The sequence below is a fragment of the Microtus oregoni genome, unplaced genomic scaffold, assembly GCF_018167655.1.
Source record: "Microtus oregoni isolate MIOR12 unplaced genomic scaffold, Mior012 000024F_ref0000369, whole genome shotgun sequence".
In the NCBI taxonomy this organism is placed as follows: domain Eukaryota; kingdom Metazoa; phylum Chordata; class Mammalia; order Rodentia; family Cricetidae; genus Microtus; species Microtus oregoni.
The window spans coordinates 33,847,950-33,875,103 of record NW_024543083.1 but is presented as its reverse complement, the minus strand read 5'-3'; the positions used below and the strand labels follow the sequence as shown (position 1 = coordinate 33,875,103).

The 27,154-nt window shown below is 36.6% G+C and overlaps 1 protein-coding gene across 1 annotated transcript in view; it reads left to right on the top strand.

Annotated features, from left to right (window-relative positions):
* Positions 1-27,154, top strand: part of Galntl6 (polypeptide N-acetylgalactosaminyltransferase like 6) — a 1,023,973-nt gene that overhangs the window by 441,954 nt on the left and 554,865 nt on the right. Inside the window, exon 5 of the mRNA XM_041673878.1 lies at positions 9,573-9,739. Within this exon, the coding sequence (XP_041529812.1) occupies positions 9,573-9,739 (167 nt within the window). The remainder of the gene's footprint in view (positions 1-9,572; positions 9,740-27,154) is intronic.

Below are 27,154 nucleotides of genomic sequence, written 5' to 3'. Positions count from 1 at the left end.
ACCTCCAGATCTCCACATATCCCCCCATCATTCCTGCTGTGACCTCCATAAAAGGAAACAAAACAAATTAAGAAAGCAAACAAACAAAAGCTACAACAACAATAACCAGAAAAAAAAAATCCCCAATAAGCCAAAAGAGAACAAAATCCATAGCAGGAACAGCAAAATCGTTGCTGCTTCTTCTCTCCTGCCTTCCATCACTTCTTCATCTGTTCTAGTGGCATTGGAGGCTTCAATTTGTCATATAGTATACCTTTTTGTCCCATCAGCTTGATTGGCAACTGTTTATTGCAATGAGTCCTTGATCTGTCTAGAACAAGGCCTCTGGTTTTTCATATACCACCCTCACTGGATCCTCACCAGAGATCTTCTGGGGTCCTGAGTCTGACAGGTATCATTCCACAGGACCAGTCCCTTCCCATGCTCCAGCAGGACCTAAATGGGGTAGATGCTCGGGTGGGTCAACCCAAGGCCCAGTTTTAGCCAAATAGGACAGTTCAAATACTGGGGCTTCCTGTCTTGGGTGCAATGGTGGAGTCAGCTCTTCTACATGTATGCCATTAGGGTAGGTTCATCCTCCCCTTTTGGTGAGGAGTGTGGAGGCATCACTTCTGAGTGCAGGGGCCAACTCTCCTGCAAGAAGGAAGACTAGTTTTCCCAGGTCAGTAAAGGGAGGACCTGGCTCAGTAGAACCCTTTGATTTCATCTCACACGGTTCCTAAGGCCTCCTGAGAGGACACTGGTCACAGACACCAACATAGACCCTAGCTGCAGCTAGGCCATGGACCCAAACATGGTCCTTGGCAGCAGTTTAGGCTCAGAGGACGCCCTGGATTTGTGTGGAGGGTTGGCCACTCAGATGGGAATGGTCCCATCAGCGGTGTAGTCTCCTGATACTACCAATGCTTGGCTTCAGGTTGCAGCCCAAACCTTGGGCCTCTAGGTGACCATTAGTGGCAATGCAGGACCTGGACCTCAGGTCAGACCCCCAGCAGCACAATGGAGATCATGTTCCTAAGTTACTGCTGTGGCATGGCCCTGAGACACTATCTTGGTCCTTGATCTTTGGTACCTGTGCAGCCTTCAGTGATATCAGGAGCATCAGACATCATCACAGAACCAGACTGCAGTAGGGCCACAAACCCTGACATGGCCCCCAACTGCAGCTTTGGCCCAGACTTTGCCATATCACTGAGTAGCAGCGCAGATCACTGAGGTTTTGATGCATCCTGGTCCTCAGACCCCAACCTAGACTCAGGTGGCTGGTTAGACCCTGGGCTTCTTTATGGCGCTAGGTGGTAACTAGAGCCACATATATCAGTCTGGACCCTGGCTTCTACAGGGTCATGTACTCAGACATGTCCTCAGCAGCACCCTGGGCCTGGATGACACTCAGGTGGTAGTGCAGGCAGGCCACCCCTCTGAGGTATTACTTTCTTGTTCCAAGAGGGTCTAACCAGGACACTTAGAGTGAAATCAGAGCAAAGTCAAAGTTCACCAAGAGAAAAGGTCTGTTCTTAACATATGGAACCCACCTATTATTCTCCAAGCCCCAGAGGACTGTTCTGCTCTTGAGAGCACACAGAAATGCATTTCAAGACTGCTGCTGTCTTTGGCTGTCATCGTTTGGTATGAGAGTCTCCAAAATTCTGGAGCCCCATGCTGTAAACTGGACTATGCCATCACCAACAGCCTCCCCTGCTCCCTCAAGGGTCTCTGGCTCTGCCACATGATACCACACTTAACCTCTCCTTGACCCCTGCAGTCCTACTACAACTGAGGGGACTCTTCCAGCAAAAGCCTCTTTTCAGGAACTCCAACCCTGCCTCTCAGCGCTAAGCCTCAGCTGCTGCCCGTTACTACTTAATTCCTTCAGAGCCAGTATCACTTGCGTGGCTCATACACACTGCCAACTGCTGCATCCAGCATGAGACCCGCCCTTGGCTCGCTCTGGGCCACAGATTCTTTGTGCTGACCCCATGGAAATAGTCTCAGATTTACTGGACTCACTGCTGCGTTTCTCTTCTTAATCACCATGCATCTCTTCTTTTCTTATTTTTTCCTTTCTTTATGAGATTATTATATAATTACACCACTCACGGCTTTCTTTTTTTTTGCTTTTTTTTTTTTTTTTTTTTGCTTTTTCGAGACAGGGTTTCTCTGTGGCTTTGGAGCCTACCCTGGAACTAGCTCTGTAGACCAGGCTGGTCTCGAACTCACAGAGATCCGCCTGCCTCTGCCTCCCGAGTGCTGGGATTAAAGGCGTGCGCCACCATCGCCCGGCTCACCGCTTTCTTTTCCTCCCTCTAATCCCCCTTACTCTTTCACAAATTTGTGACCTCCCTTTTTCATTAATTGCATATATATATAAATATATGCATATAAATACATAGAAGCAACCTCTTCAATCCGTACGATGGTTGTGTTTCTTTTTCTTAACTGCCATTAATTTCTCTTCTCCAGCTAACCAACATCAATGGTACCAGTAAATGAACAGTTTCATTTCTGTGGTTCTGGCGTCTTGTTAATCACCTACAGATCAGAACCAAATATTAGTAATTAAAAAAAAAACTACATAAAAGTTCCCATATTCTTTGCTTCACAAAGAAACTACTCGGTCCAGGCCTCCATCATCTGTATTGCTATCAGGATTACCTTCCAAGTTCCCACAATAGCTCACTAAGCTCTGAACATTCAGTGGCTTTTATGGTCCAGAGTTCCAAATGCTACGACATTTCTCCCACAACTGTATCGTCAGGCCAGCCACAGCAGTACCCTGAAGTCTAGTACCAATTTTTGTCTTTGTTATGTTTCTATCGCTAAAACCTCATGAACATGTATAACTTAGGAGGAAGGTTTTTCAGTTTCCAAAATTCTGGCCATGCTCCATTGCTGAGGGAAGTTGCAGTGGGATCCTGAAGGCAGGGCTGATGCAGAGGCCAGGGAGGTGTGATGTTTACTGCTTTGCTCCTCATGCCTAGCTCAGCCAGGTTTTCTTGCAGCACCCAGGGTCACTACCCCAGGGATGGTACCACCCACAATGGGCTGAGCCTTGCCACATGAATTACTCATTAAAATGTGCTATAGACTTGCCTACCAGGCATTGTTATGAGGGCATACAGAAAAGACTCCTTCCTCCCAAGTAACTCTAGTTTGTGTCAAGATACCACATATCTAGCCAGCACATTGGCAAAACAGCCTTTTATACATATCTACTTTTACTATAAATTATAATTTCTATATCAGAGAAACAGTCATCAGATATGAGTTAACAATGACCTTGTAATGTATCTTAATTGTAAAAGGTCAATTGCTAAGGTTTTATAGAAAGAAAACAGTTTAAATACCTGTAATCTCTTATATAGAATTAGTTCCTTTATGTATTATACACACATTTAGTAGAACCCAATAGTTACATTTTATAGTCTCAGACAAATCAAAGCATAAGTTTAGATAAGAACTGAGAGAAAGCCAGGCACTGAATTCCTATAATCACAGGACCAAAGAAAATACAGACGTGAAGATTAGAATGCCAAAGCTATTTTTGACTACACAGTGTCATTCATGTCAACTTGGGCTACTGGAGACCAGGTGTGATGGGTGGAGGGGACAAAAACAGAGACAGACAGACAGAGATATATAAAAGAGACAGAAACAGAGACATAGCAGACAGGGAGACAAAGACAGAAAGAGACAGAGTATATTGATGCTGAAAGAAATGAACATTACTAATTCCTGAAACCTCAGCATTAAAAGCTGGACATCAACATGGGATAAATAATTAAACCTGGAATTTCAGTACAAAATAAGTGTTAGTTATTAATTTAATCATTTTATAATCAAGGACTGCTGCTCCTAAATATACAATAATTTTAATAATTTAATATGTCTAGGTTTAAGATTGAATTCACTGTAGAAGCAGATTTAAGACAAAAAAAATGACTGCAGAAGTTTTAGAACTGTTCTTCTCTGTGAAATAATCTCAGACACTCTTGGAGAATAGATGGGAACCATGAAGAGATAAAATCCAGTGTGTTGCCAAGATGCTCTTCACTGGAGGCAACTGAGGCGAAACCCTGTGGGGGAAACTCTGACAGCTAAGAACGTGCTTTAGAGATATCCCTTCAGAAGGCTGCTAATTCTCCAACCCTCATTCTTCATTAATTGATTTATGTTCGAGAGGCTATTCATTCTTCTCAGAATATCTGGCCTCCCAATGTTGAAATGTTCACGGATGTGTTTGGTCCATCCTTGAGATTTAGAGTAAGGTCCATGGCTTGTACTAAGAGAGTCAGTGCTAAGGATGCATTTGAGGTGTACTGGCATCACTTAAGATCCTCCAGCAATAAATCTTTGACATAATTTTCTTTCCCACAGGAACTTGAGTTTGAACTGAATGTTTCACACATGCTAAGCAAACAGTCTACCACTGTCCTACATCCCTAGACCCTACAAAACAGATCCTTATCTTAAACTACACACAGATGTACAGGGATGTATGTGACCGATTGGACAGATGCCTGGTAGGTGACTGATAGATGAAAGATAGTTGTGTAATATATACAAATAAATGCTGTTTTCAAATTACGGGACATTTTGACCCCTTTACTGTCCAAGCTGAACTTACCAACTTTATTCTCAATCATAAAATGTTTAAACTGTGAAGATAATACCTAATTCCTACATCATTCCCTAGGTAACTAAATCAGTTGCTATGTTCAGAAGACATGAGAGTTCTCTCTGTCTTCTTTTCCCAAACATAGAATCATGGCAGTTCTATTTGAAAACATACTTTGAGCATTCCTTTTACAGGCCACCTTTGACTTTTAATTGTATTGGTTAGTTTCTGTCAAATTAACAGAAATTGGGTAGAGGGAAAGTCGGGTGAGGAATTGCTTCCCCCAGATTGGCATATTGGCGTGCATATATGACATTTTCCTGATTATGATAGATATGGAAGTTCTCTTAATGCCATGGACAGTGCCACCCCTGGGCAAGTGGATGACCAAAGATTGTATAAGGAAGGAAAAGAAGTAAACCATGCAAACCAAGCCAGTAAGAAACTTTTCTCCATGGCCCCCATCTCACTTCCTGCCTCTAGATTCATGGCTTAAGTTCCTGCCTTGGTTACTATGTAGATGAATTACAAAAAGTAAGACATTAAGGCCCTTTTTTCCACCTAAGCTGATTTTCATCTATGTTTTATTAAAGAAATAGAAAACCAAGATATAATATTTGAAATTCAAGAGGACATTTCAAATTGCTTTAAGGGCCATCTTGTCTTAGCCTATAGTATGCAATTAAACATCTACATTATACATCCTATTGCAAATGTTACAGAGTTTCTTATTCTGCATTTCTTATGTTATTGTGAGTGTCCTTAAATTATTTCATTATATTCATTGTTTTCTGTGCTAAATATTTTTGTGTCAACTTGACACAGGCTAAAGTCAAACAAGAGAAGGAATGATAGATTAAAAACAAGCCTCTTTAAAATAGGGCTGTAGGCAAGTCTTGTACAGCATTTGTTTAAAATATCAGTTGGATGAAGGAGGGCATATTTCATTATAGTTGGTGCCATCACTGGCCTGGTGGTCCTGCCTTCTATAAGACAACAGGCTGAACAAGCAAAGGGAAGCAAGCCTGTAAATAGCACTCCTTCATGGTCTTTGCATCAGCTCCTGCCTCCAGGTTGCTGCCCTGCTTGAGTTTCTGTCCCCGCTGTTTTTTTATTTATAACAAACTGTTATTTGTGAGTTTGTGATGTGGGAGTGATTTCTTATTAATAAAGAAACTGCCTAGACCCATTTGATAGACCAACCCTTAGGTAGGCGGAGTAAACAGAACGGAATGCTGGGAGAAAGAAGCTGAGTCAGGGAGTCGCCATGATTCTCCCACTCCAGACAGAGGCAGGTTAAGATCATTCCTGGTAAGCCAGCTCTTGGGCTACACAGATTAATAGAAATGGGTTAGATCAATATGTAAAAGCTAGCCAATAAGAAACTGAAACTAATGGGTCAGGCAGTGTTTAAAAGAATACAGTTTCCGTGTAATTATTTCGGGTAAAGCTAGCCGGGTGGCGGGACACAGCCCACCGCTCCGTATTTCAACAAGTTTGAGTAAAATAAAACCTTTCCTCCTCAAGTGTCTTTGGCCATGGTGTTTTAGGTAACCCTAAACTAAGACAGATATGGTATTGAGAGTGGGACATTGCTATGATAGGCCTGACTGTGTTATTTTGGGGAGGATTGTGGAGGAACTTCGGAACTTTAGGCAAGAAAACTATTGAGTGTTCAAAGATTGGCAGGCTGTTCTCTGGGGACTTGAGGAGTATTGAGAGAAGTACACATGATAGACGTGTGGCTTGTGCTACTTCAGAAGAAGGTTTGAGAGTTGTTTAAAGACTATCAGAGTGGTTGCACATTTGCTATTTTAAATTTAGATTCTGTGGTTCTGGGCAGCTGGGGCTGAAGAACTGGCCGTAATAAGTAAAAGACCAGTACCATGAAAATGAACCCTTTGCTTTACTGAGGCAATTGAAGCTGGATATTCGGCAGTGATTTGGAAGTGATTAGCATCCCTGAGGTGAATCTCCTTAGAAGCGTTTCCTGAGAGTAAACAGGCAGAGGTGGCCAAGGCGTACCTTCCTCTAGCAGCTGATTTGGTTGTGTAAGATCTTGAACTCATGAAAGAATTATGGAGAACAGCTAAGCTTTGGCCCTGTGAAAGGCCATGAGAGGCCATTGGTGAAGGTATAGCCTTAGTAACAATTGAAGACACTGGATTAAATAGGTAATTCAGAGTATTTGAGGGTTGGCACCATGAAGAAAGCCCAGGAGAGGTTATCAGTGAAATTGCAGCCTAGTTTTAGCAAGAGATCCCAAGATTTTGGAGATTTCAGTAACATGGGATGGTCACCAAGAACAGCAGCAATAATGGAGTAGAGCCTGCCTAACCTTGGAAGACAAGCTGTGCTTGCTTCAGATGACGTAGCTTGAGATGGAACCAAGACCCTTGGGGGATCCCAGAAGCACATAAGTGAATCACTGATATTGGAGGTTGAGTTTGGTTTTTCTTTGATCTGATTATGACTGTGCCCTGGTCATTCCTTCTTGAAATAAGAAAGTATTAAACTTACTTTTTATTTACTAGAAACACACAGCTAAGAGACTTTCAGTTTTAAAAAGAAACTTTGGTTGTTAAAATTGGCTTTGGGATGTATAAAGAGCCTGTATTCTTAAAGTGAATTTGTAGGATCATGGACCTTTCAAGTTTGCAAAATGTTTTGTATTGTGATGTTTATAGTAATGTGTGATCTTGTGGATGAACAGGAAAGGAAAGGTTGTGGCTTTACAGTGGTGTGTTTGTGTGTGAAGTTGACAAGCGGTCAATTGTGCTCGATAGTTTTATATCAACTTGATACAAGTTAATTATCTGAAACTTTATTAAGGAACCTCCATTACGAAAATATCACCATAAGGTATGACTGTAGGCAAGTCTGTAGGGCATTTTCTTACTTAGTAATTAGTGGTAGAGACCACCCCACCTCTTAGTGGATGGTGACATACCTGGACTAGTGGTCCTGGGCTTTGTAAGAATGTAGGCTAACCTAACCAGAGGGAGCAAGCCAGTAAGCAGCATTCCTCCAGGGCCTTTCCCTCAGCCATACTTCTAGGTTTCTAGCCTGCTTGAGTGCTGTCTCTCACTGGTTTTGAAGATGAACAGTTACATGGGAGGGTGAAAGAAATAAACCCTTTCTGCCCAAGTTGTTTCTGTGTTTCACCACAGCAATAGTAACTCTAAACTAAGATAATTTCCAATTTGGATTCTGTCTTATACAGAACCCTCAGTTAAGCATTGAATGAATAAACTGAAAATGGCCTTTCACTTTTCATGTATGATAATAATTTGAGATTATGCTGATTGAGATGATTGAAAACATTTCTAAGAGAGAAAGTTTGTATGACACTGGGTTAGTCTTACGTAGCTCTGTAAGTTTTGTCTTGTTTCTTTTGAGTAGTTTTGTGCTTTTATTGGATTTTGCAAGGCTATTCACATTCTTTTTAGCATCACGGATCTGTCATTTAGAGAATAATATACATGAATATAGGCTTTTATTAGCTCATAAGCAATTGATATGAACAAAATGTTGTCTTCATTTTTGGAAAATCTTTTATTTTCCTAGATCTATCATTTGCTTTCCCAAAACACTATAGAATGTGACAGTTCATGAAGTAGAGTCAATTTCTTTGGGTACTGATGCATGGATGTGTAGAAGCACAATTATTTCAAACCTTTGATTTCATTCAGAAGTCATAACTATGATGTGTATGGCATTATATGGGCTCTCCTTCCATATTTGTCCATTGTGTGCAAAGTCATCTGCCTCACTCGGTTCTATTAGAAATTGCTGATACATCTCTTTTTGGCCTTTTAAGTTGCCCTACAATAAATTTCACATATTTACAGTATTTTAATTGTTAATAGCTCAGTATAATTTGCATGATTTTTCCAACTTTTTATTTTATAAAAGCATTTAAATATATTTATAGGTAAATATTTTTGAAAAAAATAAACTTTATAATCAGTAATTTATATAAGGTTACGAAGTAAAATTATTTCAGATTATGTTGAAATGAAAACTCTCACCTTGGGATTTCTTTTTAAAGTTTTCCTAAGGAATGTAATACTATCTTTATTTGGTTATTAAATCCACATGGTTTATAAGAAGTAAATGGTCATTTAGAGTTACATCTTTATTTAAGGCATGGGGTTTCTCCTCCCATCATGTCATAAATGCCATCAAGCTAACGAAATATATCACAGTCAAAGTTAAATAATTCAACAGCATTATTAAGAAGTTAATTTGCAAAACTATTCATGAATCACATTTAAACCTTAATCATGCTTTTTATGGGAATTACTTGAAAGAGTTGTGATTTATACTTACTTTTATTAAATTAAGGTATGGTGACATGTGGTAATGGATCAATGGGTAAAGTCCTTACTATACATGTGTACAGACTTGAGTTCAGATCCTCACTACCCACACACATATTTGGACACAGTAGTACCTTCCAGTAACCTTAGTTCTTAAAGCGTGGGGGAATGTGGATCAGGGATTTACTGAACAGCCACTCTAGCTGGATTGGGACATATTCCAGATTCAGTAAGAGACCCTTTCTCAAAAAAAAAAAAAGATAAAGTGGAGACAAAGACAAGCACATTCACGTTCATACATGCACACAGATGTATACCACACACATGCATTTTCAAGAGTCACATGTGCACACCCATGTATACATAAGACATATCAGCCTTATTAAGAGCACAATATCTCAACATCTTGCAATATTTGAGCCACCCAGATATGAAATATTTTTTAAAGTATGTGAGAAGGAGCAAATAAAGATAAAGAAATGAAAAGACTATCTGCTGTAATTCACAATCCCTGTTTGATAATTACTAGACAAACCCATGACTTTATCACTGTAAAATACTGAATAGACTGCAGCGTGATCTGTGCTAACAGTGTTACATTGGACATCTTTTTCTTCCCCTATATCCCCCAGCTGTAAGCACAAGATGTACCTTGAAAGGCTGCCAAACACCAGCATCATTATCCCATTCCACAACGAAGGCTGGACCTCTCTCCTGCGGACCATACACAGTATAATTAACCGAACCCCGGAGAGTCTGATAGAGGAAATCATTCTAGTCGACGACTTCAGTGATAGAGGTAAGCTGCATTGGTAACATGTTATCTGAGGCTGTAATCGCATATAATCACAAAAAGAGGGAGATGGTTTCTTTTTCATCCCATCTGAAAGATGATCATGAGGTTTTACCTGTGTTGTGATTGAAGAAAAAGGTTGGACAATTGCAAAAGGAACATAATGAGTAGCTACTAGCATTGGAGATGTCACTGGTAATAAATGTGCTCTGCATTCTATTGAAAATCAGGCAGTACTGGAAATTGCCTCAAGCTCACTTCCAGGCATGATAAACCTGGAAACTATATTGTTGCAGGAACATGTCAATAGGGAGTTATTCATGGAAGTTTCCAAAGTGTGTTTCTATTTCTGAATAGTATTGTGCCTTGCTCATTACTAGTTTGATACATTCTTCAAGGCATGCTTGCGTGACTTCACAAATATTACAAGTTACATGGGACAGGAACATATACTTTTACTCATGGTTTCAGTTTTTTTAAAATCACATCTAAGTATCACAGAAACAATTTGCTATAACAGCATAAAAGAAAACCTGACACAATATTAACGATTACCTTTAAGGTAAAACCAGTTTGACTCATAAGGCAGGGATTAAAATTATAAAATCTTCGCTGAGAGTGGGAATTCTTAAATTACATGTGGTTGAAATGAGGAATTAACAATATAGTGACAGGAGAGTCCATCACAGTGTGCATAAGTAGATGATAAAGAGGTTTGAAGATGTTCACATTTTTCTGTGTGTGCATTTCCATAATATAGTGTACTGCAGAAGGTGTTTTAATTAACATGGCATCTGCAAGAATGAGTGGCAATAGATTATTTGTGTCAATATTATTATTTCATCACAGAAGCAAACCCATCTTGAAATCATAAGGCTAAAGTGTTTTCTGGAAATTAGATCTGCAACAAAGCATCATGTTTTTCATGGCATGGACAAGTTATATAGAAGGATGTGTAGGGTGCTATATTGAGGAAGATTGACTTGAAATACTCATGGGAGGATTGCCAAAGTTCAGTAGGTTGTGGATTTTATATGTCGAATTGAATAAAATCAATATTCTTTTCTGGTGTAAGTGGCCACCTTGGTTATTTCTCTTTAATTACAGAGGTTTCTCCATTCTGTTGCTTAGGATCAGTATATATTTGATACTATCTCAAAATATAATCCTAAGTATAAAAATGTAGTAGTCACATATCTCTAAAATTAAATAACACACTATTTTATTTTTATTATAATTAATGTTAAAAATTTCAAAGTATCCACATTTATCTCATACAAACATAAGCATTTAAATAAATTTAAGACTATATTTATAAAATAAAAAAATACAATAAAACCCAAGGCTGAAAATCATCAAGTGAATGGTCTTTAGGGTTGACTGGAGGCAGAGGACATTAGACGGTATATGTGTGGGTAATTTTCTGCATAATTAATTTTGTCCTAGAAAACTGTTTATTATGACAGAATTTTTGCCCTGTGGTACTACAGTAGGAAATGCTTGACAGTAAAATAATGTCTTTCGAGCATAGTTTGCACAGTATATTCAGACAAATTTCAACTGAAATCTGTAGATGACGAGAATCAATGGTGCTTAAGTTTCTTAGCTCTAAATTATTCTTGTTTTGGTGCAGTAGCCATTTTTCTATGGTTACTGTGTTTAGTGGCACAGATGCCACGCAACAGAAACAGGGCCAGTTAGGACAGTAATGGTGATCTTTCTCTTTATTTTAAAAGGAAAATAATAATCAAATGCTTAAGCAAAACTTTCAGGTAAATATTCTATTAATTTTATTATTTAATTTTTTAGACTATTTGTTTTTAATCGCAGTCCCTCCCATTCCCTCAACTTTACCCAAATCTGCTCCACTTCTACTCTCCCAATTTTATGTTCTCTTTCCTGTCTCTCTTTTCATCTCTCAAGAACAACAACTGTAGCAATAAAAACAAAATGTAAAAATGGAGAACAAACAAACAAGCAAGCCTAATAAGACAAAACAAAAAGCATGCATAAAAAACTAAGAGTCTATTTTGTTCTTGCCAACTACTTCCGGGCATGGGGCCTCCCTGGGTTCATATACCCAGCTCTTCATTGAAAAAAAAAATCCAGCTGTAAGCCACATTTTGTAATGAAAGACAAGACTAAATGTTGCAAGAAATAAGTGATAAGAATGCTTCTATAATCTTCTGCTTTATACCTATGAAATTATATGAAACAGGAAAACAACTTTCTTACATATTTTTGCTTGGTATTATGAAATTTTTGATAATTTTATTTAGCTTATATATTATAACCCTATATTGTATATTATAATCCTACCAACTACTTCTAACTATGCACACTGAGTATATTAGTTAAATTTTTGGAGTCACACCTTTTTATCAAGGGAGAAGACAGTGTGTCTCCTCATGTACATTATGATGAATATGTGTCTTGGATGGACAAATGTTCAGGTGAAAGCACAAAATAAACATCTGAGCCATCACCTTCATCTTTGCTTGTACCACATACTCCCCTATAGCTCTCAAATGATCTCCATTCTTTTGTGAGGATTTATATAAACATCTGAGCCATCACCTTCATCTTTGCTTGTACCACATACTCCCATATAGCTCTCAAATGATCTCCATTCTTTTGTGAGGATTTATTTGTAATTGCACTAAATATACTCCACAAAGTTCATATTTCTGCCTCGATCTTTCAATTCATCTGTCATCTAGTTATTCCCAGAAACAAATTATCTAGAATACATGTGATGACTAATTATGTTAATTCATAAGTTTGGGAAACTTTTGAGTACTTAAACAGAAGGAATAACCCATATGAGATTACTAACTCATTACAGAAATATTAAATAAATAAGCCTCCAAGAATTTATTAAAAGTGGAGACCATGCTATCTGCCAATGTTATGCAAATGGAATTGAGGCACATTTAGCAGAATGTTTTCCAAAGATGATTTTTACTATGATAAGGTAAGGAAGATATCCTAAGGCTGGTGTTACTTTTAGAGGCTTCAAGACAGGAGCTACTTCTTTGAACTTGACATATCTATACATAGATATGTTGTGATTAATAGTATGCTGATAAGGATATATATGCATGTATTAGCTTTTAAAAAATTTCATAAATTACAACTACAACCTTACATTGCTAACCTATTTTTATGAACTCTTTAAACTCAGAACAGGTAAGCTAGACAAGTTTTAAGTCTGTAAAGACATAGAGAATCTGTTGGTTCCCTTGAAGAAATTATTTCTGATATTTCATGCTTTATTTTCAGCAATACATTCCAGTCCTAATTCCTTTCCGTACGCAACCTCATTCCTTACCAGAGTATGTCTTCTGGATGGCCTGCGATGTCCTTCAGCCAAAGGCAATAAAAGTTTGACGAGACTTAATCAAAATTCCCTGCCCTATATTTTAGGTGTTGACTATCAATTGAACAGTAATATATGACAAAACACGAGGATGGCAATATTTTAGCTATGTTAGTAGCACATGTAAAATATCACTTAGATATACTTATTTCTGATACATGTATGTAGTACAGTAATTATAACATTCTGCTATAAAGAAAACACTAAAATATCATGTAGTTATGAATAATTCTGTTTTATTACTGTGTGGTTTTCTCAAACATCTGCCTAAGTAGGATTGACCTAGTTTTCAAGTTATTTTTTCCAAGTCAGTATCTCGCCAGGAGTTCTTAGCTGAAGTGCTTTCCACAAGGCTAGTTTGGAAAAAAAAAAAAAGAAGAAAGAAAAACTATTATTTTAGTCTCAGAACATAAGCATACCATCTCTTAAACGTTAAGTTTGAGGCCCAGAGATAAATTTTTGAACAATCCTGCCTTGTTTTTGCTCTTTAAAGCTCAGTTTTCTGGAATGAGTGAGTGTGTAGCTTTGCCACATCGAAGCTTATAGAGATACCTTGCACAACTTAACTTGAGTCCTGTAACAAGGTTTCACGATGACTTTAAAGCAGAAGTAATCCTGGGCTTATCTCCAAATTCCAGGCATCCTTACTAGCATCCCCATGGAAACTGCTAAAATGTGGGAAATAAGCTGGGGCTTATCCTCAGAGATTGGGTGTATTTGAACCTGACAATTCTGTAGACTTTGTATGCTTAGACAAGCACAAGTCCAAGTTAGGGGTAGGAATGGTGGGGGTGCTACAGACACGTTTCTATCAGCATAACATACATACATAGGTTTCACTGTGCATCTAGGAATACACGCAAAATCACAGCTACATATATGCACACCCACATATTATTTCCTTAGCTTGGTTCATGCTTCATTGTGAATCCAGGTAGACAGTTCACCTTTGTGATTCTCCGGGAAGGACATTCTTCTCTCTGTGTGCTAGATGGCAGGAAAACCCAGAGATGTCAACTACCTTTATAAGAGGACCATTATGGTAATCTTGATGAAATCCGGCTTACTTTCCCTCAGATGCTCTAGAATGTTGTGGGGGAAATTGTTTATACTGTGTGAAGATGTAGCAATGTTTCTCCAAACCTGCCTAAGGCACCTGATTAGTTTAATAAAGACCTTAATGGCCAATAGCTAGGCAGGAGGGGCCAAGTGGTACTTGTGGGCAGGGACAGGAAATGAGAAGAGGCAGGTTTTTGCCAGCCAGACATGGAGGGAGTCAGACATACAGAATGGAGGAGAAGTAAAGAACCATGTGGCAGAATATGGGTTAATAGCAACAGGTTAGTCTAAATTATAAGAGCTACTTGGTAACAAGCCTAAGCTAAGTCCAAGCTTTCATAAAAATAAGAAATCCCCATGTCATTATTTGGTGACGGGTGGTCCAAAGAAAGCCTGACAAGAAAGATCGGCTGCATTAGACAGCTGCGGCCAAAGGTGTGACCAATGGGCTAGTAGCTTAACCATCATCTTGAAGCCTTTTAGCAATACTAGATCTCAGAGGACTTCCTCAAATGAATTAGACTCTAAATTTTAATCAGAGGAATTTCACATAAATTAAAGTGAAAATCATTGTCACGAGTCTCAAATTTAAAACAAAAACCCCAGTGATAACTTGGATAAATAAATAGGATTTCTTCCAAAGGATATCCTTTGGAAAATATATTTGGATATATGCAAATAAGAACAAGCTTCTGCTTAATTGTATTGCTGAGTACATAATTAATATCAGATGCTTAAGTCTAAAGTGGACAGTATTATTTCATGTAATGTTAATCCACTACATATCTTTCATAGATCTTGGCATTTTCACAGGTTTGTACACCTCTGTCTTACCTTCTCATTAAAGAATTTTTAAGTTAATTTAAGCTCAGTAATGATCCCTTCTCATTGTCAAATTTCTTCTTTTGTTTTATAAATAATATCTTCAAAACACTCTGAGTCTGTGCTATGGAATTAGTCAATAATTCTTACATGCTGAACTCCAAAATACAGTTCTGTATGGATGGATTAGATTGATAAAGAGATAGAGATAGATGATTGATAGATAGATAGATAGATAGATAGATAGATAGATAGGGAGGAGGAGGAGAGAGAGAGAGGAAGGGATGGATCATAGATTAAACACATTATATATATGCACACTATATATATATAATATATTATATATGAGTATATATATATATGTAAAGCTTGTGTGAAGATCCTCACTATCATAAAATCCAAGACCTCACTCCATTGTTTATAAAGCTCTAAAATATCAGTAATATATTTAATGACTTCATGAATAATGATGATGTGTCCTGAATTTTAACATCCATTTTATACCAATACTTTCAAGTATGTATTAGATTACATTTCCACGAGTAGGCAAATCAGCTAGCCCAAGCTTTACAACTACTCAGAGTGGAACCACATAATCAACATGAGAAGGTTGTTAAATGAATGAAGAATATCAATGTGTTTCTGTTTTATATCATGAAATACTAACAAAGTGCATCTAAAACTTCTGAGACGACAGTCAACAAAAATATAGTCCTGGCATTCCATCAGCAACCCCACTAGACCATGAGACAAGCACTTTCTATGTAAAAGTTACTCTACCTTGAAATTATGCTGATTTAATATTTATATTTAAAATTGTTAGAATAATTTATTGTACATCAAAATATGGTATTAAAACTCAATTCTTATAAGTACTAAGAACTAAACACATCTTACAAGATACAGCTTTTAGATATTAAAACCTTTTCACTGAGAAACTGAAGATGTTCGATGTCCAATGTTTCCAAAGAATAGAAGTGTATAGGCAATTTTAGTAAAGTGATTTAAAAAACAATCCGTTTCCTCTTCTCGTCATAAGTAATCCTGGATGTTGAGTGGCATTGCTTTCTGTCACCACAAATACAACTGTAAAACAGCACCATGCTCTCATGTTCAGAAGATAATTACCTACAATGCCGAGGAAGGAAACAAGAAAAATTACAAAAATAGACAACTCATAAGTGGGATTATTTTACATTCATAAAACATGATAGAATTTGGATCAGAGGACCAGCAGGTTTTGTGTGTGTATAGGGGAAAGAGGTCAAGAGTAAGATTCTCTGCTTCACGTTCGGGTTAATCACCTAACCCCATACAATGGCTGTGTGTACAAAAGCTACAAAACTAATGACATACATGTTAGTCGAACCTTCTCATCTCCTTCAACTTAGAGTAGTTTTTGCCCCCCCCCTTTTTTTTTCTAAACTGTAAATGTGATAACCCCATAGTCTGAGGAATACTCTGAGAATTGCAGTTGTCCAATCATCATGATATGACTGAAATGCTTTCTTTGTAGGAGATGGAAATCACTTACAGGGAGGTACTCACTTTATAGACTAGGATAAAGGTTCTTCATATATTATTATGGTGTATATTTCTAATAAAATATTTCATGGACTTGTCTTCAATAGACAGCCATTGAAAATGGTTATATGGAGATAATAGTCTATTTATTCTTGATGAAATGAATATTTCTCACTTAACAGAAGCAATTTTAAATGTTTGTTACTTTAGTATTTATGTGAAAACCTTTAATGTAGATTGTCAGAGAGTTTTCTTCACAATGAGCTACATCTAATCTTTTTTTGCCACAAATATAATTATAGTGGAAAATATGGGCCTGAATGAAGTAATGCACAATGCAAGTTCTATTACAACACATATTTTTGAAAATTAATTATTTAACAGAATTAAAGCAAATCCCTTAATTAGAATTTATCCTAATTTCTCTTGTCTTTTAAAAAATCTAAGAACATCAATACATTATTATCTATTATGAATGTATCATCATTAACATTTTGTTTTTATGGTAGTATTATGTTCTTATATATTAGTTTGGAGTATAATAAATCCTTCACTTTTTAAGGACAATGAGGCCTGATGCTTCTTTCTCAACCTCAAAGGCCACATATCTAAAAAAAATGTCTCAGACCTTAGTCTATCCAGGGCTCGTGTTTTAAACCAACACATGTAGGGGCGGGCAAAGACACTAGACAGATGATTAATAGGATAGTATGACTTTCCAGTTGTTTTTCTAGAGGGAAACTCCACATGGTTGAATTAGTATGGATTTGGCATAGGAAGAAATGTGAGTATTTTTTTTTTAAACAAAACTGTTTCAGCCCACCAGCGTTACAAAGGCATGACTTCCTCGAGAAAATAAATCGTGCAATTCATTTTATGGCAGATTAAATCCCATTTATTCTCCCTGCAGACAGCTGTTTTGAATAGAATGTCACTTGTGTGAAACCATTTTGTGGATGTTCAGCTTCAGATCTTGGGCAGGCATAACTTCCTCTGATGAAATAAAAGGTTATGTTTTATGATGGTTCCTCCTGTCAGCACACCCTGGTTTGGGAGCTTTGATAATATAGTATCCCATATTTCAAGCTGCTCTTTTGATAGCTAAATATCCATCTGCTCTTAATTTTCAAAAATGTATGAACAAAATACAAAATGAAACCCACAAAATACAAATATTTCCTCCTCCGTTCTGAAGTATAACACTCACTTGGGTAATTATTCTCTTGGCATTCAAGATTTGTTGATTAAATGATACATCTTGAACATTTAATTAAACTGTGTTTATGAGCTATGCAATTAACAAATATCTTCTGATAGGAAGGAGAGGCTCTATGTCAACTGAGTAAAGAGACTATAGGGAAAGGTATAATCATTGCAATGAAGAATTTTTCACTGATATGGTGCACTTGTCTCATTTCTAATAGATGTTAAACAGACTCAGAAAGTCAAAGTTCCACTTTTTTACATACTGTGATAATTTTCTATACTGAGATCAATGGTAGTCTAAATGAAGCTGGATAGAATTTATGCTTCAATTTTTAAGTCTCCCTTACTCTGTAGTTTGTTTCCAGGCATCGAAGTCTCAGAGACTGAAACATTTATGATAACTATCTTTAACTTAATAAAATAATATTGCAAATATATAGATCCTCTAGATAATTGGATCTAATTTATTTTTGCCTGATCATCCCAATAATAGAAACTATAATTTTGCTATGTGTATACACAAGTGGGAAGATGGAGGACGCATGAGAATAATCTTGAATTGCACATGAAATTTCTAGTATCAACAATGGCCTTTCATGCCTGCAGGGGGCCAATCAGACTGATTCTCTTAGAGAAATCAGTGTTTCTAGCAGTCTAAACAGCTCTCAGAGAAATGAAGTGATTCATAAAACAGAGCTAACGATGTACCCCTTAACTTCACAATATGTTATATAATCTAATTGATGTGGCACAGGTTTTGGCTGGGTCATTGCAGGTCTTTGGATTCTGTCTTTACTGTGGATAGATTAAGGCACCTTACCAAGACTTCTTCACTTCTATGCACACAGACACACACCTACTAAAAATAAAAATCCTATGATCTCTCTCTCTCTCTCTCTCTCTCTCTCTCTCTCTTTGTGTGTGTGTGTGTGTGTGTGTGTGTGTGTGTGTGTGTGTGTGTTTGTGTGTGTGTATCTCCACAAATGTACATGTAAACTTGGAGGCCAGAAATTGATATTTGGCATTTCTTTTGATTAGGTTTCACTTTACTTTTTAAGACCAGGTCTTTAGCTAAACCTGGAACTTGTGTATTAGGTTAAACTGTCTAGCCTTTGACCTCCAGGGATGCCCCTGTCTCTGTGTTCTCAGAGCCTGGATTGTAGAGTCTCCTGTGCACAGATTTTACAAGAGCATTTGAGGTGAAGATTCAGCTCCTCTGCTTGTGTGGCAGGTGCTCCACCGCAGAAGTTAACAATCCCCATTCCAGTTTTGACATTTAAAATATATATTCCCATGTCCAACTTCATATACTCATTTTGTATTGACTTAAAATTTTTAAACAATTAGGGTTTTGAAGGTTTGCATGTTTCTTCTGTTGCTTTTACAAAGTTGAAATATTATTCATAGGAAATTGACAAAAGTCTCCATGTACAAAACACTTGTATTTTATTTCAATACTTATCTTTGTATACTCTGTTATACATTTGTAGAGTCTTGGTATATAAAGTATTTAAGTAGACTGAAGCTTTTATGCTAGAAAGAGAGTCTTTAATTTAAGATTTTCTCTGTTATTCACAAGTCCTGAAACCTTGGGAAAAAAAACAGAGTTGGAAGTAGATTATAGAAACAATAGGATAGTGGTTCCTTTTTAAAAAAAAAATGTTTTCAAGAATTGCTATATCCAGTAAATGCCAGATAAAATAAATACCTCAATATAAAAATCAAGGAGAAAAGTAGTCCATGACTGCCCCAAATAAGTTCATAATAAAGGGTATAAACCCACTGTAACATGCTTACAGGGAATACAGATTTTATCCTTTTTGCCACGAATAATTTTCATGAAATGATGATGAAGGGAGTAGCTGCCTAAGACTTGAGTCATAAAAGCTAGGTCCTTGTACATAAAAAGCAATTTTTATACTCTAACATTGACACACTTTTTTTTAAACTGTGAGAAAATTCTGAGATAATACAAATTCTTGTTTTTAATAATCAGAGAAATAAGTAATATGAGTTAGCATGAATTTGTTAAATTGTAATCAAATATTGTCCCAGATAGAATTATGGCTTCAAAGCTTGAGTTTCCTTAGAGACAGGACTTTCTTCCTAGTAAAATGGTCCAAATATAGCATTTCATCAAAATAACCTAGCAGACCTTGCTACATGGGTCTTTCCAAGACTGCAAGTATTCCCACTAAACATTCCAATTAAATTCACTGAGACATGCATGGACAATGAACTTCACTTACCGCAGCCTGCAAGCTGAGTCCAAATGTTTCCACTGCAAGATGGTTCTCAGTGCAACTCTAAGATACTGGAAGTTTCTGAATGTTTGGTTTTTGTTTACCAGTTCCAATTTCTTATTACAGCAGAATCAAGCAAGAAGTAGACCCTGATGGCAATGGAAGTCCTGCTGATTTCCATAACCATAAAACTCTATGGGACCCTCATTGCAAAGGGATGTACCAATCAAAAGAAACTGCAAGGAGCAGGGATAAATAACTACATTTAAATATCTACAGTTTCTGTGTTAAAAATCATATATGCCCTCAGAGAGATACTGAAGCTAGGAGATCCAAACACTGTACATCTTTTTATATTCACTACCTTCTTCCTGTAGAGATGGTTTGTAGAGCTGGCCCTTAATACCAATAAACACTTAATAATTTCTGCCTTAATTTTTTGACAAACAGTACCAAGAAAAGTATTTTTATCTGTACTTATAACATTGCATTACATTATATTAAAACATTACTTATTTTGAAATCACCGCAAAATCATATATTTAATATAAAATATTAAAGAAGTCTCTGCTAATTTCTAGAAATTTCAGAAACATAGGTACCACCAGCTCCGAAATGCACCCAGCATCATCACTCAATTTCATTAAGTCCACATTCACTAGTAAGCAAGGTATTGATCATCGATCCTAAAACTGAATCACAAATCACAATTGAGTCATGTAGTAGGCTCCAAAGAGGACGTGAAAAAGAGAGCATTAAAAATAAGAGAAAGCTATTACAGCTGACTGATTGTTTGGCCTCTTAGTAGCCTGTGATTATGTTGGACTTGGTGGACATTTTAAGATACTGTTAGAAGTTAAAATTTGAAAGAGAATAGCAAAGGATAATCTCAGCTTAGGTGTTTAGGTGTGACTCTGTTGTATCAGACAGCAACCTTTCTTCCAGAATAAGGCATGTCTTCAGTGTGAAATATGCATCTTGAGTCCAAAGTCAAAAGCTGACCCTGATTGTAGGCGATCTTGTTCAGTTCCTACACAGAAGCTCATAGTTTCTTCAGCTTGTTCCCTAATTTGCTTTCTCCATCTCTCCTTATGGCTTAAAACCACCCCAACCAAAGAAGACACACTTAATCTGACATTAAATGATGATTAAGAACTTTTTAGAAAACAGAGAAAATAAAATAAAAAATACTACATGCTTCAAGTTTTAAAAGATCAGTCACAAGGGCTAGGGAGATGACTCAGTTGGTTGAGGGTTTATCATCTATGAAGACCTGAGGTTTAGTGCCATTGTCCATATGTAAAGTCCAAGAGCTGTAGTAGATGCTTGCAATCGAAGATCTCTACTGTGTACAGGCATGTGTATGTGTGTGTGGTACATGGATGTGTGTGTATATGCATGTGCAAATGCGTGAAAAATGGTGTGGCTTTATCTTTCAATGTAAAAACTGAAAAGAATTTCTAAGAAATTCAAAACTAATACTTGTATGACTCACTATATAACATTTTTAGCATGTTTTTCCTATAGCCATTTTTGTCAGGTTATGTCCACCTCTTGAAAAGCTTTGAACATCTCACTTCAAAAACTGATTTCAAATTCAGTCTCCCCAATATAATGAGAATATTTTAACTGTGTCACTTTATTTTCCCCCAAAACAGAAGAATTGCAGAAAAACCAAAATATAATACCTTTAATTAAAGTAGTTTCATTATTAGACTTAAATGAGTCTTCACAGCATTGGGTTAAACATAATAAATATACTTATTATTTTGCCTAAAAAATTTTTGTCCTCTGGGAGGTTTTAATTCTAAGAGTATGAATTTATTACTGTTAGAAAAAATAAAATGCTTTGTTTCTTAAAACTAATTATAGTATCGGGATGACAAAATAAGAGAAAAAATAGTATGAAAATAGTATGTAAAAATATCTTTTGTAACATAAAGAGGTTCATCCCTATGTATAGTGTATGGAGGACTTACTTTATACCTAATCATCTATAATTGAAGTGAACCTTTAAGTTATACAGGAAAAATATTCAGTTAATATATAAAATAGGACAAACTTAGAGCTATGAAAGACAGAGAAAAGAAGGAGAATAAATAGGTAGGAAAAAGGATAAAGAAGGAGAGGGACATAATAGGTAACTGATAAATAGGTACCATTGGTAGATAGGCCATAGTTATATATTGATAGCTGATAAATGATAAATAGTAATTAATAGATTGTTTAGATATTAGATAGATAGATAGATAGATAGATAGATAGATGATAGATGGATAGATAGATAGATAGATAGATAGATAGATAGATAGATAGATAGATAGAGCTGTAGGAAGACTTGCAGCTTGTGGTTACCCACCTACTGGGGCTTGGCCTCTTATACTATATACATGGATTCAGAACCTGCATCTGACCCTTTTTCCCTCCTTTTTGCCAGTTGCTCATTTGGATTGTTAGATTGTTGGATTCTATTTATGTCCACCATTCAAGCAAAGAATTCTGATTTTCGAGTTTACCCCTAAATAAATATCATTTTCTCATTTCTAAGCTAGCATGTGATTTCTTTTAAGTGTCCGTTCATCACTTGGTCCAGATAGATAGATAGATAGATGATAGATGGATAGATGGAAAGATGGATGGATAGATAGATAGATAGATTATTTAGATATGTATATATGAAGATGATAGATATACAGATAGATAATATAGATAGACAAATAGACAGGCTGACTGACAGACAACATCAGATATATAAATGGATGGTAGATGGTGAGGTAGGTGACACTAGAAACACTTATAATTATTCATGTAATATCTTTATCTAATTAAAGTAGGAAATACAGGTCTATCTCCCTAAATGAAACTCTGTAAGGGCAGTAATCATAGCTTCCTGTTTGTGTTGCTAGTATGTCCTCAATGGCTAGAATATAAAATCATGAGTACCAAATCCATCTTTCCTGATTACATTAAAATATCATAAAGGAAAATGTAGTATCTCTCCATCTTTGGAACTAGAAACAAAACTCGCCTCTCACAGCTTTTATGATTCTGTCTCTCGTCCTTCTTTACTCCTTCAGCAGCCCGATGCATAAACTCGTGAGTTCGTTGTCTAATTGGGAGATCTTTTCTTAAAAACACATTAATGCGAGTAGTGAGCACCTTCAAGTTTTAACTTTTAAAGAAGGACAAAAGTTCACAGAGTTCTATTAATTTGGTAACCTTGACAAAAATCAGAGACATTTTAAGAGCTTAAAAAGCCAGGCTGACCCACCTTTAGACACTGGGTATAATTGAAGACAATTTCCGCTTCCATTAAGAGCTTTGTTATGTACTGGCTCTGTCAAAAAGGAGGAAAAATGAGCTAAGCCTCATAACACTGTGGAAGAGCAGCGATTCATCTGCATTCATTTCAGCTGGAAACCTGTGCTCGAGGACGTCAAATAGATCATTTGACAGCTCGTGTGCTTGGGATTTGTTTTGCCTTCTGGAGACTTTCTAATCTTCTTTGTACCCACATTTATTTCTGAAGGTCATATTCCCACATCACATAGTCATAATACTAAGGACCGTATAGAAAACGGCATCGATATTTCCCTTAAAGTTTCCTTATATAATCTAATTAACAGAGTTAAAATATGTTAGTTAAATTTAAACTTCGGAGGAATGTTTTTGTTTTCTTTTGCTCTCCGGAGACGGGGTTTCTCCGTATCTTTTGAGCCTGTCCTTGAACTCACTCTACAGACTAGGCTGGCCTCAAACTCATAGAGATCTGTCTGCTTCTATGTCCATAGTGCTGGGATTAAAGGTGTGTGCCACCACCACCCAGCCAGATGAATATGTTTAACCTAAATTATTTCTTATGATTTTTAGATAGATAGATAGATAGATAGATAGATAGATAGATAGATAGATGGATAGATAGATAGATAAAATTGTCTTTATAAATACCATAGAAATTACTATATGCGGAGTTTTTCTTTGACTCCAGGTTCACACTAGTGCTACCTAATAGAACACTAATAATAGCAAATACTAATACGTTGAACGCTCTCATGACACTGTTAAAGACTACTCCTTTTCTACAGCTGCTGGTCTGTAAGTGGTTTTAAGATCCAAATTATGAAGCACAGAAAGGAAAGGAAGTAGTCCAGTGTTTCATGCCTAGGACACTGTTTTCAGCTACCTGGGACATGTGCTGTAGGTTATGAAATAAAGTTCCAAATCGAGTACTCTTGTACTAGTCTCAGGAATAAATATTGATACTGGAACGTTGTTCGGCTGAGGAAGAGAAGAATGTCTTGACTGCCCATCGTCTCTCACCTGCACAATGAGTTGCATAGGCCTCCAGGCAAGCAGAGCTTACTAAACCTGCTTGGTTTGGAAATAGTAAAGCACAAAATGAATGTTAATTAATTTAATGACTCCAACTTGTGTGTTCATCTTGAAAATATATGAAAGCCATCAGGAAAGTGAAATACTATAGGCTTGATGGAATTCACATAAAACACCCATTAAGATAAATTATAAAGGATTTTGTTTCATTTTCTTGTATGATATTGCTCTCTGTTCAAATGAATAAATGTGATCGTAATTTGTAGCTACTACTCTGAAAGTTTTTGCCTTTATCCTAGGATCTTAAAGTTTGGTAGTCACATAAATTATACATTGGTCCCATAATGTGGGGAAATTATACTACTTCATGTTGATTGATAAAATATGCACATTATCAGCCAAATATTTTAAATTAAAAGTGTGTCCCTGAAACAATGCATTATGAATTTGATGATGTTCTTCTTATCTTTTATTTACATGAATATGATGATATGAATTCACTTTATTGAATACTTTATATATTTTTTCTTGATGGTTTTGTATAAAATCTTTTAATATTCAACACTAGAATGGGTCGTTTTATGATGGATATTATTTTGATGTCATTTAACTTTTGATTCCTATGTTCTGTTTTTCAACGTGAGAAGAAATACTCTGAACTTTAGGAGAGCTAGACATTTTCCTGAATTGCACACCAATTAGCACAGGTCACCAAATTTAATGATATTTCAAAATCAAGAAAGCTCTTCCCCGTGGGAGCCCACAAGGACTCAGTTTCCAACAGTTAAGTTGAATGGGCCCTAGTATTTCTAAATACAAGAATGCAAGTGCCAAGTAAACTGTAGGATTTGCAAGTATTCTCACACTGTGTGCCTTGCTTTTATGTTCCATGTATGTCCTTGAAATACAAAGCTTTCTAATGTTTTCTCAGTCTCCTCTCTCTTTCCCTCCTTCCTCCCCCTTCTGTGTGTATGTTCACGTGTATCTGTGTGTCTCTGTGTAAGCATGTGTGTATACATGTTTATGCCTTATATTTTTCTGCTCTGTATCTAGCACAGTCTAATGAAAGTTTATGAAAAGCTACTCTGTGTTTTCTCTTTGGACTTCATGCAATTTTAGAATTTAGAGGTTTTGATCAGTTTGTTTTCATTTTTGCCAGTTGTTTGAAGGGTCCAAAATCTTCCTCATATATGAAGCCTTCCTATGTTACTGCTAAAGACAACTCTTTCTCCATTAAATTTTCATAGGGTCTAAATGTAAAATCAAAACTAATAAATGGAAAATCAATTTTCTTGACATTCAGGTATGTCCCTTTTTTATCTATTTGTTTTTCCTTATCGGCTAGGCACTGTGATAATCAATGCAGTTTAGTAACCAAGTTTTAAATATTTTTTTAAAAAGTGCCCTTTGCTTTTTAAACCTGTGAATGGTTATTGTGACAACATCTACACCACTGTATTCTCATCAGCTACTTAGATTCTAACATAGTGGGAAGCAACTAAATTATTTTCTACACGTTGCATTTAACCTGTGGAAACCCAAGGTTTTCAATTATTAGTTTATTTATTTATTTTCATGTGCGTGTTTGTGTGTGTATATTATACATGCATGTGTGTTTTCAGGTGTGCACATATGAGGAAGCCAAAAGAAGATGTCAGTATTTCTCTGTGATCAGTAACAATGCCCCTTCCTTCATTGTTACCTTAGTAATTTAATTTTTCTCATTTCATCATGCTAACATTTGCCCACTTAAAACTTTTGTTTGTTTAATAATTTTTTTCCTATTATATGTTCATGACGTTCCAAGATCATATATTGGCAGAGGTAATATATGGTAAGGACAATTTATTAACTTGCCGATAGCTACCCATCCAATATATCCTTACATGGTAGAGAGCAGCCGAAAGAAAAACAGTATCTTGTCTTCTTGTCAGTGTGCTGTCGCAAAAAAAAAAAAATCATAAAAATGTAAATCCAACGGTACACATAGAGATAAAGTAAAAAGAATTTATTAAAGATATTAGATCACTCACTTCTGAAGGGTAGAGAGTGTCACAAGGGTCACCAGAAAGCTAAGCCCCTGGGAAGTCTTATACCTCAGTTACAGTGAAAAAGCCTCAGGATCAGAGGAACTGATGGGCCAGCTTTCAGCCCTGGTCCTGCAAATCAATAGCTGGTAAAAATACAGGAGCCCACTAAGAGAGCAAGGCCCTTTGAATCTACTTAGAAAAGCTCATGTGAACTCACAGAGACTAAAGCAGCAAGCCCAGGGCCTATACAGGTCTGCATCTGGCCCTCTGCATATGTATTATAACTATTATTTTAGTATTTTTATGGGACTCCTGACTGTGAAAATAAGTGGGACTCTGACACTTATGCCTACTCTTGGGATTCTTTTCCTCCTGATGGGTTGAGTGTCCAACTCCAATATGTTAGTTTTTGGTTAATCTTATTATATTTTATTTTGTAGTGTTTGGTTGCTACCTATTAGAAACCTGTTCCACTCGAATGAGAGACAGAAGGGGAATGGATCCAGAGAGGAGTGCAGGTGGGGAGAAACTGGAAGTGTAAAGAAAGGATAAACTATCAACATATATTGTTCAAGAAAAGAATCTGTTTTCATTAAAAGAAAAAAAAATACCAGAGACCAAAGGCTCGTGAACCTACAGTGCTATTTCTTTATTTACATCGCTTGTGCCCCTCCACAGTTTCACTCCCTTCTCCCACTTCCAATCTTTCTCCGAAATTCATAACATGAACCCTATTTCTTCCTACAGGCATTTAATTCCATATTATAATACAAATATATAGCATGGCTGATACCATATCACATTTTATTTCTGTGCCAAACAAAAC